Source organism: Pygoscelis adeliae, unplaced genomic scaffold (genome assembly GCF_000699105.1).
Source record: "Pygoscelis adeliae isolate BGI_AS28 unplaced genomic scaffold, ASM69910v1 Scaffold26, whole genome shotgun sequence".
NCBI classification, from domain to species: domain Eukaryota; kingdom Metazoa; phylum Chordata; class Aves; order Sphenisciformes; family Spheniscidae; genus Pygoscelis; species Pygoscelis adeliae.
This window is the reverse complement of record NW_008825104.1, coordinates 2,495,864-2,512,210: the sequence shown is the minus strand read 5'-3', so window position 1 is coordinate 2,512,210 and position 16,347 is coordinate 2,495,864. Positions and strand designations below refer to the sequence as shown.

Here is a 16,347-nt window from a genome sequence, read left to right as displayed (position 1 = left end):
TAAATTTAATTTTGTATGAATCATTACATCAAGTATGAATGATCAAAATGAAATTAAATACAAAAGAATGGATGCATATGGTTTGATTCTTTATTTCAGTAATGTAAAAAATGTAGCATCTAAAAGCATTTAACTTGTTTTCAAATAATTTCTCCAATAAATGAAATAGAAACTGCTCAGCTGAAACAGATCTCTGCTAAATATTTACAGCTTTTATAATTTTTTTCTTTTTAAAGATCTCCAAGTGCTGTGATTTCAATAATTATCCTCCTCAATCAGCAGCCTTTTTTCTTAAGAATTCTCCCAAGCATGCTGCTACACACCTGAGAGATACAGTTATGTAATGGATCTGATCTACCGTAGAAATGATACAGCTTAAAAATACACTAGTAAGTGACAAATGAGATTAGATGTAGCTCCTACTAATTGTGTTCCATTTAAGGCTACTGTTTCATCATTTTAATCTTACCATTGTTACTACTGTATAAAGAAATAATTTATAAAATGCACGTAAAAACACAGCCTGTTTTTACAGGCTCCTGTTATACTCAGCACAAGTTTCAAGTCCAGTAATCACTGAGATTTTTAATAGTGACAGTGGAGAGAGCTGACCTGAACAAGATTAATTCACAAAATTAAATTATGTATAAGCAAATCAACAACACTGTAGATAATTCTGATTTACATACACAACTCACATTTTACAAATCATGTAGTTTACTATTATATTAAAAAAAATACAAAACCTGTATACAAGTTGTGCATTTGGAAGAATCTGCTCTAGTTTGCTTGTGTTTTTTACCCTGAAGCAGAGCACAGCTGGAGATGGGTTGCTGGTGAAGACTTTAATAATCCCACTTGGGAACGATACTGTCATATCACCAGTAATCTTCACAATACATCTAGAAGAGAATGAAAACATCAGTTTCATTGCAACTCATTAACTGCCTAGTTTTAATACTACTTTTAAAGCAATCACTGTACTTTCACAATCTGATGAACTGAATTAAAAACAGAAAATCAATTTCAAATGAGGGTAATGCGGCACTGTGACAATGTACTATCACTTTCAGCTTGGAAGTCAGATGAAATAAGTATAGAAAAAAGTTTAGCTGGTTAAGCATACAGTAGTCTTGGTGGATATTTTTCAGGCTTTGAAAACATGGCACAACTATGCTTAGGCAAGGCCTAAGTAGCATAGCAAGAGATGTGACAGAGGGAATGAGGTGCTTTTAGATGCCCAAATTTACATGCAGCACCTACCTGACTATGACAAAAAACCTTCTCATTTTCAGTGTTCTCATTGAACACATTTTTGTAAAGTGTGGATATATGAACTCCTAGTGGGATGCAGGCCAATACAGAGCAATGAGCCACTATCGTCACTTATACCAGGGAAAAAAACCCCTTTGAATCCCCCTTCTAACGTACATACATTTTCCCCCAAAATATTAAAAGTAAATCCAGTGTGTTTTCTTATTGTAACTTATTACATTCAAAACAATTCACTATTTAACTAACTTCGTGGGATCTGCTCCTTTAAAGTAGGCGTTAACAGATTCAGTAAGGGCTACTGCAACAGGCAAGGTGTCCTGGTTTCCAAGGCTGACAGGGCTGGGGCCACGTGAAACACCTAGAATACATACAGTGTATAGGTTTAATTTTCAAAAAGCTTAGCAATAGATTTCAGAACGGTTGACTACATCTGTCATTTTCACAAGAGGTTACCACAATCAAGGTCACAGTAGTGTCTGAAGTATTACTTGAAAAGTGTGTAGAAAAATATGAACATAGTACAGTACGATCACACCATCAAAACACTGCTTAGCAGCCTAAGAAAACAGGACTATCAGTATGACATTATGTAAATGGACAGGCACAAGGAAATACATATGCGACAGAGGAACACTGCATTAAAATGGCTACTGATGAAGTCAACAGATCCAAAGGAAATTAGACATTGACTAGAATGCTTTAAAAAAAATCCCTACCGTATGCTTATTGTATGAAAAAATGTATGATAAAGTTGTCATGGAAATGCAAAGAATTCACTTACAGTATGCATCAACTTAAATGCAAATACGTTAATATTACCCCACATAACTGAACTGTTGAACATTCTTTTAACTATTTCAGCCAACAAATATTACAATTCCCAAGCAGAAATTATTGGAGAAGCCTTCACAGATGCCTGTGCCAACACAACACAGTTCCAATGCAAAGCTGTAAAAAATCAACTCAGACCTCATGGTAAAGCTTTCTGAAATGCATGTGTACAATTGACGAAACCAGTTGTCACGGGATTTTACTTTTCACCAATTTTTTATATGTGTACTGAATATAAAAGACAATACTGGAGGTTCTGTCTTTTTATTAGTGCAGCAGCATAGTGGGGAGCATCTTACTGATTTTTTGTATCACTGATGAAATGGCCTGTATCACATAGTAGTATCTATCACAAAGGAGGCACAATCTTTCTCATTTCATGAGCAAAATGAGAAAATTTTCTTTCATATCATAAAGTAGAAACAAAATGCTTCTGTATAATATTGCTCATGGCAAACTAATCCTAATTATTCTAAGACAGTGGCTGTGCCTTCTGAGCTCTTTCAGAAGCAAAAAGGAAGTTGAGACCTTGCTCTTCACAGAATAATTAATTACATTCAGAGATAAATGGGTGAGGAATTGGTTAGATGGTCGCATCCAGAGGGTGGTGGTCAATGGCTCAATCTCCAGATGGAGATTGGTGACAAGTGGCATCCCACAGGGGTCCGTATTGGGATGGGTACTGTTTAATATCTTCATCAGTGACATAGACAGTGGGATCGAGTGCACCCTCAGCAAGTTTGCAGATGACACCAAGCTGAGTGGTGCGGTCGACACTCCAGAGGGACGGGATGCCATCCAGAGGGACCTGGACAAGCTGGAGAAGTGGGCCCGTGTGAACCTCATGAGGTTTAACAAGGCCAAGTGCAAGGTCCTGCACCTGGGTCGGGGCAACCCCTGGTATCAATACAGGCTGGGGGGTGAAGGGATTGAGAGCAGCCCTGCCGAGAAGGACTTGGGGGTACTGGTGGATGAAAAGCTGGACATGAGCCAGCAATGGGCGCTCGCAGCCCAGAAGGCCAACCGTGTCCTGGGCTGCATCCAAAGAAGCGTGGCCAGCAGGTCGAGGGAGGGGATTCTGCCCCTCTCCTCTGCTCTGGGGAGACCCCACCTGCAGTACTGCATCCAGCTCTGGAGCCCTCAGCATAAGAAAGACACGGACCTGTTGGAGCGGGTCTAGAGGAGGGTCACAAAAATTATCGGGGGATGGAACACCTCTCCTCTGAAGAAAGGCTGAGAGAGTTGGGGTTGTTCAGCCTAGGGAAGAGAAGGCTTTGGGGAGACCTTATTGCAGCCTTCCAGTACTTAAAGGGGGCTTATAAAAAAGATGGCGGCAAACTTTTTAGCAGGGCCTGTTGCGACAGGACAAGGGGGAATGGCTTTAAACTAAGGGGGGTAGATTTAGACTAGATAGAAGGAAGAAATGTTTTACGCTGAGGGTGGTGAAACACTGGGACAGGTTGCCCAGAGAGGTGGTGGATGCCCCATCCCTGGAAACATTCGAGGTCAGGTTGGATGGGGCTCTGAGCAACCTGGTCTAGTTGAAGATGTCCCTGCCCACGGCAGGGGGGGTGGACTAGATGACCTTTAATGGTCCCTTCCAACCCAAACTATTCTATGATTCTATAAGTGAAAGAAGTAGTAACAACAAGAGAGTAAAAGACAGGAGTTGGTCTAATTCTGCTACCTCATACCTCACTCTCCATCATGATTTCTTGCCTAGGGTAGTAAGATGTTCAGAATACTATCAGCACCGTGAAAAAAATTCTTAGTGCAACATTTAGGCCTCCTTAGATTGAAAGTGATACTCTAGTCACAAGTGTTCAAAACCAAAAACTCTTAGATGAATGAAATATTATGATCCTGGCTACAAAACACTGATTTATTTATTTTTTCAATATGAACAGTAGGTTGTTTTTATTTATTCTTTTGGACAATACATGGGTCATGTTTCCAAAGTTTTCTTTCTCTCCCTGAAAGATACCAATAAAAGCTGTGATTTCAACAGTCTCAGGAATGCAGAAATCATGATTTCAAGAAGCAAACGTGCAAGAAAATAATGAGTTAACAACAACCAGAAATTTTGTTTGGTGAAATACTAAACTCCAGAAGTATTCTCCACCAAAGCCAAAATATGCATTCAATGGATGTGGCACTACGGTTGCCGGCGTGTTTTACTGTCTTTTCCCCCCAATTTACTAAGGAACAACAAACAATTGCAGAGCAGATAGGAGGTGATTACCCTATATTAATTATGCCAGATTATTTACAGATGTATAAATTACTTTTAAATCTTATAATGGCCTTGTGTATATTTTTATATTGATATTTGAAAATTATGGAGAGTAACGCAAATACATAAATGATATTCCTAGCGGTAAAAGACACTTCTTGACTGAAGAGTGAAATTTATTATGAATAATAACACTATTTCTACTGTTTTTTGGGAACACCAAACCAAATATATGTATGTATATACTTTTTTCTGAGATGGATTTGAGGGACTACAGATGAGATAGCGTCTTTCTTATTTGCTCTACCCCCACTGTTTGTCACCCTTTGATTCATAAAAATCTATGCATTCTACTAAAAACCAAGAAATTGAAATAAACATAACTGCTTAACCTAACTCTGGGAGTCGTCATTTTGTTGCCTTGCTGCCGAAAATACAATGCAATGCAGCGATATCCAGCTTCAGGGCCTTCTACGCCTGCTGCGAGCTCTCAGAAGGATGGGACTTCACAGAGCTGCGCCAAGGCAGCCTCACCGCATCTCAGGCTGCAGCCCAGCTCAAGGCTCCAGTTCTGGCACCTTCGGCAGTGACAGCAAAGCTGGCTTTGATGCCCTGCCACCTGCCTCAGCCCCGACCACCATTAACAGCCCCTGACCTGTGCTGACACAAGAGCTAGTGACACAACCATGCAAACAGTTCCACTGACACACTCAAGGAGGTTGCCAAACTGCAGAATAAAAGACTGCATCACTGGTCTTAAAAAGTACAAATAAATAAACCTGATCAAATGGTTTTAGTTCAGTTTAGGAACAAAGATTCAGACAATTTTAATATTGGCTAAACAGCTGTCATGAAAATAAAATTTATTTAAAAAAAAAGATATCCACTTTTATTATGTGTATCTTCAAAGATTTATATTATATATAAATACAGAAACATTTTTGCCTACTTGTCTTATAAAAATAAGGATTGTCGAAGTAAAAACATATTCACTTTACTTGGAAGAAAGTAGTAATGACAAACCGAAGAAGCAAGACCAAGTTTCAGCTTGTTTGGGGGGGTGGGGGGAGGACAGACAGAAGGTTATGTTATATGAAAGCAGTTATATCAAGTTTTGTTGATTTCAGCAACATATAACTTGTTAAGTAGTTGAACTTTCAAGCTACTTGTCTCTGCCAGATACCAGAAATAGCTGGAGAAACTTGTTTAAAAAGAAATACAATTTTATTAGGTGTAGTGTATTAGGATGATTAGTTAACACGTAAATCTGCTTTGAGTACAATACCTGGTGATGTCTCACAAAGCTTTTCAATTGTAGGAAGATTTCCAATCAAAAGATCATCCTCTATTACATTTAAATGAAACAAAATGTTGCAAGAAAACAAAATATTTCAAGCAAAAATAGATGTTAAAAAAATTAATATATATAAAAATAGTTTGCAAATTAAAATAAGGCTAAAGCATAAAAGAAACATTCAATTATGCATGCCTTAAAGTTTGCTTGGAAAAAGATAATTAGAGTCGACTCTCCGTTATTGAAAACAAATGGGGTAAGGGAAACACTGGATTGTGCAAAAGTCAAAAGAATACAGACAGTAGTGCAGAGTATATCCTCATGCCCCAAAGCCATTCAGCCATTTGCACTGTCCTTCCCAGCTCTCCAGGACTACTTAATTCATACAGTCAGCGCAGATGAAACTGGCCTTGTTTATTTTTTCTAGGCCAGGTTAATAACCATGTCAAACCTTGGTGTCAGCACACACCTCCTTACCTCCTCCCTCACCTCATGATTTCACTCTGTCACTGTCTCCAACAACACACACACTCAGAGCTGGGGCTATTGATGCTGCTGCCACCAACTTTTGGTTCCTTGGCACCAGTGCTGAGGCCTGAGGATGTGAGCCTAGATGGACTTTGGCAACCAAAATATCAGTTATCTTTTTGTGATGCTTCTCAGCATTTGGGAAACTGGTGGACACTGAACTGTAGCAGCTAAGGCTGGGAAGACCTTACCAGCTTTGGTCCTGCACAGGGTGGAAACAGCTGCACTGCTTTCAGTGCAGAACTCCCACTAGAAGCTGTGCAGATGCTCTCCCGAGCTGCTGAGCCTGGGTGAGGAATCCTTGTCATCAGTAACATTCACAGGTAACTGAGTGTTAACTCAAGAATCTGATTTAACTTGGGACTAAAGTGGTAATAGCGTTCAGGAATTAAATACTTCAATTCTGCTAAAGAAAAGTTAAAATGTCTATTAAAAAACGGCAAACACCCCCCCATCCCCCCAGTAAGTCTCCTTTGCATTTGTTATACCCAAATATCAAAACAGAAGGACTGTCCTTTAGAAACATGAGAAAACCTTCTGAAATTAGTGGCAACACATAGAGACTAATTTGCTTTTTGTCTTAATCTTTTTTGTTTGGTTGTTTGTTTTGCTTTTACTAAACACCTCTGTTTAGCTTATATACTTCACTAACTTGAAGAAAAAGATGCATTAATTTAATTTTCTTGGAAACTCAATTACAGGATAACAAACAAAATAAAAAGAACATAGAAGAACTCAATTTTGTGAACATTTATATTCATTCAAATTTATCAGTATCCCAAAATATTTCTGCACCTATAGAGTAACATCTTCTGAACAAATACATGATAATATGTTGTGCTTGATGAATGGATATACAAGCATACCAAGTAAGAATTCTTGGAATATTAATTTTGAAAAATATTTCCCTAAAGAACATGCCATAATTGGATCTATGGTCTAACCTAATTAAATCCACTGTCCTGTCTCTCAGTGTCATTTAGAAGTAGGTATTGCAAAGGATGCTTGGAGTACCTAGACTGGACTCACATATGGAACAACTAACTCCAACAAATGGTCTTCCTAACAGGTGGAACCTAGTGGCAGAATTATGCTATTTGTAAAATAAGTTAAAATGGTTACTTTAACTTACCAACTGTAGGTGTGTTTGCTGCACTGAGGGAAGCAGATGAGGATATTGAGGAAATGCTCTCTGCACGTGCCAAGGGAGCTGCAGGAGGTGGACTTGAGTTAGAGGTCAATGGAGGGCTGAATGGCCTAGGCTGAACAAAAGAGATTACAAGAGTATTACACAACATGGTTTTAAAGAGGTGAAAAAAAGACTGTAAATAGAAGAGTTCTTCACTTCATGCCCCAATCAATTTCACAGTGTGTCTCAACATAGTTCCTTTAATGCTTTATCTACCCTAGCTTTCAGTGTAAAACAGAGAACCCACATTTTCCACTGGAATAAATTCCATTATTTCATACATTATCATTATTAATTTTTTGCCTGGGTGGTTAAGTCTAATATATTTGATTATGTAGCAGCCTGTCAATAATTGTGCTATAACACAGTAGCAGAACTTAAGCCTACAGCCCTGTGTATGTGGCAGCAAATGTGGATTTACAGAGCTACTAACAAACTGGAAGTGAGTCCAGCAGAGGGCAACTAAAATAGTTGGGACTGGAGTACAGGAGAGAGAGGGACAGGCTGAAGGACCTGGGTTTGTTCAGCCTGGAGAACAGAAGCCTAAGGAGGGATCTACTAGCAGCCTTTTACTAGCTAAAAGGGGGCACAAAGAAGGCAGAGTCAGGCTCTTCTCACAGATGCAAGAAGAGCTACAGCAAAGGAAATTTCAGCTGAACTTAAGGAAAACATTCCTCCTTGTAACCTCGTGGTTAAACCCTGGGACAGGTTGCCCAAACAGATTGTAAGATCTCCCTCTCTGGAGATTTTCAAAACTCAGCACGTCCCTGAGCAACCTGATGCAATTTTGAAGTCGGCCCTTCTTTGAACAGGAGGTTGGCCTAGGGATCTTCAAAAGTCCCTTCCATCCTAAATCTCTGGATGGTTTTATGATTCACTTAACTGTTAAGGTAACAAACTAACTAATGATAATTTGGGGATTAACCTCTTTAAAAGGTACTGGAACCCCTGAAGCATCTATTTTGGGTGGGTAACTTGGTTTTTTTTTTTATTTTATTTTGGTTCTATCACACTTGTTGGGCATTTGGCTTTTATACAGACTATGGGAATCATAAAAGGAGTTGATATATAATGAAGACAATTGACAATCTTCCACTTGTACCCAGATAATAGCTAATTTCTAAAACAACTGTATAAAATGAATGTAGCTTTGTGCAGCATCATACTTTATAGCAGAACAGTACCAGCTAAATTCTTCTCTCTAATTATGATGACATGAATAACAGATGCCTTGGTCTAAGAGCAATTACTATAATTTTATATCAGAATGAGAAAAGAATCTCAAAATAAACCCTATTCTGACCCTACAGAAATGCAAAACAGTTCAAAAATGTTTCAGTTTTGTCAAAGCATAAGACCAGAATTTTGTCCATAACAAGAATATGGTGAAAATATCTTGCTACTTTGAAAGACAGTAAGGGATCTTACCATGGTAACATTTTTCCAAGTCAGTAAGTCAAGTGAAACCCAAAGAATCCTAATATTCACAGAGGAGATTAAGCATGGCTTGGTCTGATATGTTGTCTGTGTATTTGCATTCTTTGCCACATTCCTTATCGGCAGGTGGACCTGCACTGCAGGCAGTGAGCAGAGATGCAGGCAGCGTGCAACCTCTCACTATCCTGATGGGCAGCTGCTGCAATCTGCCACCTCCCTTCTCCACCAACCAGCACCAAGGGCAGGGAGAAGTCACAGCAGGGCTACTTGTGTCAACACATGACTGACAAAGATCTACCTAATACCATTCATTCCCCAAAGCTTTGGTGATATCCCTAAATCAATGGAGCTTTGCTAATAACTTCACTAGTATTTTACATTTTGAAAACTTCAATTTCATACACATGCTATCCTTTAATTATCAAATTGATTTGTTCAATGAAAAACATTCAGCTGATGCAAAAATTATGTTTTGGACCTTTGTAGTTCTGTTAAGAATTATTTTGTTATAGTAATATAGTTATCATGAACAACTTCCATGCCTGTCTGGCAATGGTGAAAATCTGCTTATGTGATTCCTTGAACATTGGCTGGAAAGTAACTCCACTGTAACAGCGTAGATGAACGGTATATCTGAAATGAAGATACAATGGAGAATTAAAAAAAAAAAAAATAATAATCAATACATACTATTTCATTAATCCCACTAAGTTTTCCAGTAGACAGCTTTGGTCTTGAAGCAGGCCTTGGAGGTGGTACAATGGTGCCTACAGAAAGAGGAGTTGTGGGCCTTGCTGAAAGAAAGCAAATTTGAGGAAATAAATATTAGAAAGCTCACTCTGAACATAAATACATACTCATTTGAATAGAATAACTGGAAGTTATGTTTCTATTGAAAGTTCCTATTTTACAAGCTCCATTTTGTAAGGTTTACCACTAATCATAAATGCTTTTAAAATAGGGCCATGTGATACACTGAAAAGTGACTCTAAAAATGGCATCATGGGCTTTCTCATTGCTCTCAAATGATTTTATACCACCTACTCTTGGAGATTAGTAGATAAAAAGATGTTTTTACCCAAGTTTCCTTTTGTGTATAATCTATATGGATTCAGAATATAGGACAGTCTTTCATGTCTCACCGCAAATGGAAAATTCAGTGGAAATTCATATTTGGTCCTGGCTGACAATGGCATAACTCTGTTTAGACCAAATTTTGCCCACTGAAATTCCATTGACTTCAATAACTATACACCAGTGTAACAGATAAATTACTCTGTTGATTGTAAGAACACACTAACTTCTTATTATTACTTAGCTGAGCTATCAGAAGTAAAAAGCATTTAAAAAAAATACTGGCCCCGTGTCCTTCTAAACCTAACAGAAACAACTAACAGATGGTGGCAGCAGTACAAAGATGCCACTTTTACAAAGTCACTTTTCTGAACAGAACGAATAGAACTGTATTTCAAAATAAATGTTAGATGCCATCCAATGAGTACGCCAGATCTAAAATTAACTTCAAAATAGATTGAAATCCTAATATATGACTATGTTGTTGCAGCACATCCTATTATCTCCCTCAAATTATTCTGGGTGGTTCTTTTTTAATTTAATCAGTTAATGTTATTTAAAATGCAACTTTTAAGTATGGAGTTTTCTCAGGCATTCAGCGTAATTCTGCTGTTGTTTAGGTACAAGAGTTTCATCACTGATGTTGGAAGAAAGAAATTAGGCTAATACTGACCACATCCGCCTTAAGAGTTGCAAACTCAAATGTTCCCAGATAAATTAACTTCTAAAATATCAGTCATTCCTTTAAAATTCTTATCATGCCCCAAGACAACAGTGCATGCTAAACACTGAGTAGTCTGCTGCGGTACCACAGGTATTCAGTGAGCCATGGCACACTTGCCCAAATACACTTTTCCTTTGCCCTTTTAGTATGTAGCATTACCGTGATATCATCCATGCTTCAAAATACTGGGTGTTAAAAAGGAACAGTTTTAAATCCAATTTATTTAACTTTATTTAATCTGAAAATATCTATACAAAGCCTTTTAGGAATGGAATTGTTTTTGCAAATTCAATCACTTAATCTTTGAGATCTCACTGCAGTCTGACATCCCACAAAATACATTCCTATTTCTAGAAAAACAAAACTCTGCATAGTTAAGAGAAAGCAATGCCTTTAATTGAGTAATTTGAATTATTCTTCTTATTTCAAACTGAATATTTACTTCATTGTCCTAACTTTCAAGGAAGTCGGTGCTAACAAGCAGTTTAGTACATTCTAAGTAAGATGAGTTAATTTTAACATCAGGTAAGTGATAACAACAAAAAGAAAAATGAGTCCAAATGTTGCTTTTTGGGGTCAGTTATTAGCAAAGAGCAGTACACAATGCATGCTTGCCATACCCTTATTTGTATGAGCACAAGAAGACACTAAACTATAGTCCAGTAGTGCTGAAGATGATGCGGAAGACATTTCAGCAGCAGTGACAGTTTCTTCAATGAATAATTGTTCATGGCATATAGTATTATTGAGAAGGTCACTTTGATCCTCAGAAGCACAGCTGTTGGAAGAATTCCCAAGCAAAGCAGAAGAGGCAAGGCAGGCATTTTCAGTTTTAAAATGCAATCTTTGGGGCTCCTTCTTGTCTGCGCTTGTGTGTCTAATTGTAAGAAGTTCATCAGCAAAGGAAATCCACTGACTCTGAGACCGTGAAACACAGGATAAAGTACTGGTACTCCCTGATGGCGCTGCTGTAGCACCAGATTTGCACAAAGTGCTAATGGTAAAGTCTGGTGAGGATGGGCTTGTAGACCCAGAATCTGTCTGGTGTCCAAGCAAAGACTGAGATACTCTACACCCAGGCAAATCAGTGGTAGATGAGGAGGAGCTCCTATTGTGCTCTTTTAGTGTAGCTGAAGGAAAAGGGAAGAATTGAAACTAGGACCAACACTGAAAAGATAAAAATTTCAATATTCAAAAAAAGTATTCAATATCCACTGCATGAGGTTTACTAGCCAGCATGAAAAATAACTGCTCTACTAGGCTAAAAATCCCACCACTTACAAATAAAAAACCCCCAACCCAGCCACGTATCACATGTACTTCATTCATACTGCCAACCATGTCACTTTCCATTTTTTAAGTAAGCCAAAAAGTAATTTATTGTGTTTCTCTCCACTTAAGGCCCTACTTCTCATGACTTTCCTTATTCCTCTAACTTCCTCCCTGTTGTGGTTTAACTTCCTCTCATCTTTGTCTTTTTCTTCTTGTGTCCTACTCCATTTTTGTTTCCTCTCCATAGCTTTCTGCTTTTTGTTTCTTTCAAAATTATTTAATCAAACCTATCCTATCCCGTTCCTTCCAAACATTTTTATCCTCTTACCCTTAACATTTGTAATGGCAAGGCCCAACATAAATGGCTGTCCAGTGAATGAATGAAGACAAGCAGTCATGAGATCCTGTTTGATATTATTCTGTCTGTATCAACCCATATCTAGTGAGTAACTGTATGTATGAGGCGTTATCCACCCCAGTTTACATCCTCTCTCATCCTATAGTTTTCAGGCTGCTGGAAAACAGGAGTTTTCCACAAGTATTCCCTGCGCTTGGCTGTTGCAGCAGATGACAACAGAAGCAGAAAATGCAAGGTTAGTCAATTCTCAACATCTTGCAGATCGGCAAAGCTATGAGCAACAGCAGAGTGACATACAGAGTCAAAGAAGAGAGCAACATGTTTAAAAGTTCAGATCAAAAGTACAGGTGGTCCTCTCTACAGTGGTCCTTTTGCCATGAACAAATACATTCTCTAAGCCCCCATAAACAGAGTTTTAACACAGCTTTCCCTTTCTAACAGATATTTTAAATATCATTCAAAGGCTTTAAAATATTACTATAGATCCTATTCAAAAAGCAATGTGGAAATGTTCAAAACTATTTAAAAAATATATATAGATGAAAATGAGGAAGATAAATAAAAAGAAGCATTTTTACAATATCAATAACTGGCTAAAAAATGTCTGTTGTGTTTGTTCAAGATAACAAAGTTAGCTTAAACTTCTAATAAAGCAGGATTATTCATGGATGACCAAAGTTTACTTCTGTGCTGCATAAACCACTGTCTGCTCAAATACCATGGTAGTTTAAGTGTTCAATGATTAACACAGTTACGACACAATATCTAAAGAAATGTTTTAACAGTAAAAAGAAAAAAGTGATCTGTGGGACATGCTACAGCATGATATGCAGACATGCTGTATACAAAACAATTTATGTAATTTAAGTTTTGGATTAAGATTTTCAAAAGATTTAAGCATCAGCTTACCTATATTAACCTTCAAGTTGAAGATAAAACACTGATTTCAAGGAAAATACAATCAGATCAAAGTTGTATATTTTTTAAAGTATTTAGAACTAAGCTGCAGGTTAGTGAGCATCAGAACTTGATTTCAACAACAATATGGCCCACATCGATCCAGTGTATTTTTTTTTCCAAGTGTATTAGTAATTTGTTATACTTTAGAACACTCACTTTCTACTTAACTCCACGGATCATTTCACAAGTGTAAATATCTTAGTTAACTCCTAGAACAACAATCCTTTAATTATTCAGCAAATAAAGTTTGCCAAGGCACAGATGTCTTCTATCTAAAATCGACTTATGTCCACAGGACACTATATTCCACCAATTTCAATGAAATATAGGGGTCAGTGCATAAGCCTCTTTCGGGTATGAGGGCTTGGGTAGATGACTCCCCGCCAGATATGGCTACAGAGGATCTTACGGATCCCAATTACCTGTCACTACTCATCAGCCAGAGACTACTTTCTCCACTGTTCTGCTGCCAGGAGGGACTGTGTGAACATTTCCCAACCTGCTTCAACTTCCCATCCAGACAGAGCAATAAACAACTGGATACGGTAACAACCACCAGCACAACAAATTAAATATCCTCTGCCTTCCTCTACAGACTCCAACACCAGACTGAATCTAGCAAAACAGATTATTTCGAGAAAGCACCACTTCTTTTCAGCATATTCCAGTAATATATATCTATATATAATGTATCCTTAAATATGTTAAAAACTGAATCCACTAGCTAATAATCTTGACTAGTTACCTAAGTGAGGAAGAGACAATGTAATGATTTCCGTAAGCTAGATTTGTTAAAACCCGTAACTTTTAAGAAACACGAATTTGTAGTGAAAGAATAAATTCCACTTAAAACCCGAAGGGTTACATAGCAATGCTGGTTGCTGCTAAAAGGACATTACTAAGGCCAACAAGAATTAACACTAGTTGTGCAGAATTCTCCTATTGATACATGTACTCTACCCTTACTGTTCTTCAATCTGTATGATCAAGCACAGAGGAAAACAGCTAGAAAGCCATGATTTGGAACAAGGAAGTGATGTCTATTATAATTTTTAGACTATGAATACCTAGCTAAAAGAAACAGTGAACGCTTCCTTTCTCAGGCATGTGGGGGGAGAAGAGTCTGTACATTAAGGACAGCAGGGGTTGGAAAATAGATACGCAGTAGGTAGACTGAAAAGAACTATGGAAACAGCGTATCTGCTACTGTTAGTAAACAGTAGATTCTGCTTTAAATCTGAGATAATCAACATAAAAAATTTAAATAAATACGTTCAGTAAGCAGGTCCTAACATAGCCATAATATCTGTTTTTGTTTTGGACTCTCCTTCCTTTTTCTGAACTAGTTTCTCAACATCTCCTGCTCTCAGCCTCTACAACACACATACCCACTCATACACTATTTTGCTTCCCTCCTCTTCATTGCCTTTTCAATGTAACAATCAATATTGATTATTTTTGTGACTTCCTCCCCCTCTTCCCCAAAGACCAGGTTTCAAGAAAGCCTGCTGGTGTCATGCCCACACTAATATCCTCCAGAACCTGTACCCCAAAATTCCCGTGCAACACCTGCCCTCCCCCTTCACCTCCCATACTCCTCAGCCCACCCTTTTCCTCCCAATACCCCTGCTCTCAGGTGGTGCCAGGAACTCCCCCCTTAATTCTAGTCTCAGTCCTGCTGTTTTTATCTGGCTGCCCTTGGATTATGCCCGCACATCTCCTAACAGAATCATGGTTTCCTACAGTAAACAAGTTCCTCATAGCAAAGCTCCACAGTGCCTTTGTACTACATAGCTCAATGGACTTTCCTGGAAAGAACAAACCCATCCCTATTCACAGTGCAAGCTCAGCTTGTCTCACAGTTGATGCAACAACCTCCATTTAATCTCCCAGCCCTACCAGTTGAAAAATCAGGATTATATTCTAGATAGTGATCATTTTTTTGGAAAGTGAGAGCAGGTGATAAAAAAAGGCAGAAGCAAGATAGAATTTTCCTAAGGTTTTTAGTGTTCCTTCTTCCCCCTCACTCCCTATAGTGCACCCTCAGTTGTGTATTACTTATAAGACAGTATACTGCTTTACAAAATTCCTTCATTTCAATAGTCAAAGCATGTCCCCTTGCAATAACTAAAAAAGCAACAACAGAACATCCTGAAGTATATAGACAAAACATTTCCTACTATAAAATATTTTACCTGAGGAGGATGAGGATGCCAAGGAAGCTGAAGAAGAAGATTCAAGAGAACTGCTGAAGAGTGGATCCCATGCCAGGAGGTCACTGTTCCCCTTTCTATATTAAGAGTTACAATTGGAATATAAATGAAAGATGTATATACTCATAAAAATCAAACTACAACTTATTGTCATTTTAAAGGAGACATGTATCTTCAAATCCATTTGTTTCAGTATATACATATACAAGCAATGTATACAGACCTGCCCAAAGTTGGGGCTTGTAATCTTAAACACTTTACCATGGAACACTATAGGATAGAAACTAAACCTGTCTTATGTAAAACCTGAGATTTTAATAAAAAACAGTATTTTGCAATCATGTAATTATAAATAATTATAAATAATAAATAAATAAATAACAACTTGAGAAGTTGTGGCAGTCCGGTGAAGTTCCCACTGACTGGAAAAGGGGAAACGTAACCCCCATTTTTAAAAAGGGAAAAAAGGAAGAGCTGGGGAACTACAGGCCAGTCAGTCTCACCTCTGTGCCTGGGAAGATCATGGAAAGATCCTCCTGGAAGCCATGCTAAGGCACATGGAGGACAGGGAGGTGATTCGGGACAGCCAGCATGGCTTCACCAAGGGCAAGTCCTGCCTGACTAACCTAGTGGCCGTCTATGATGGATTTTTTGACTACATCAGTGGACATGGGAAGGGCTACAGATGTCATCTATCTGGACCTCTGTAAGGCCTTTGACACGGTCCCCCACCACATCCTTCTCTCTAAACTGGAGAGGTATGGATTTGATGGGTGGACTGTGCGGTGGGTGAGGAACTGGTTAGACGGTTGCATCCAGAGGGTAGTGGTCAATGGCTCAATCTCCAGATGGAGGTTGGTGACAAGTGGCATCCCACAGGGGTCCGTATTGGGACGGGTACTGTTTAATATCTTCATCAGTGACATAGACAGTGGGATCGAGTGCACCCTCAGCAAGTT

General features: G+C 38.4%; 1 protein-coding gene across 2 annotated transcripts in view; it reads right to left on the bottom strand.

Annotated features, from left to right (window-relative positions):
• Window positions 1-16,347, bottom strand: part of FCHO2 (FCH domain only 2) — an 86,295-nt gene that overhangs the window by 11,786 nt on the left and 58,162 nt on the right. For both annotated transcript variants that reach the window (XM_009327230.1, XM_009327231.1), the window contains exons 16-20: window positions 15,371-15,465; window positions 9,478-9,581; window positions 7,294-7,423; window positions 1,522-1,633; window positions 747-902 (exon numbers count right to left, since the gene is read on the bottom strand). In XM_009327230.1, the coding sequence (XP_009325505.1) occupies window positions 747-902; window positions 1,522-1,633; window positions 7,294-7,423; window positions 9,478-9,581; window positions 15,371-15,465 (597 nt within the window). The remainder of the gene's footprint in view (window positions 1-746; window positions 903-1,521; window positions 1,634-7,293; window positions 7,424-9,477; window positions 9,582-15,370; window positions 15,466-16,347) is intronic.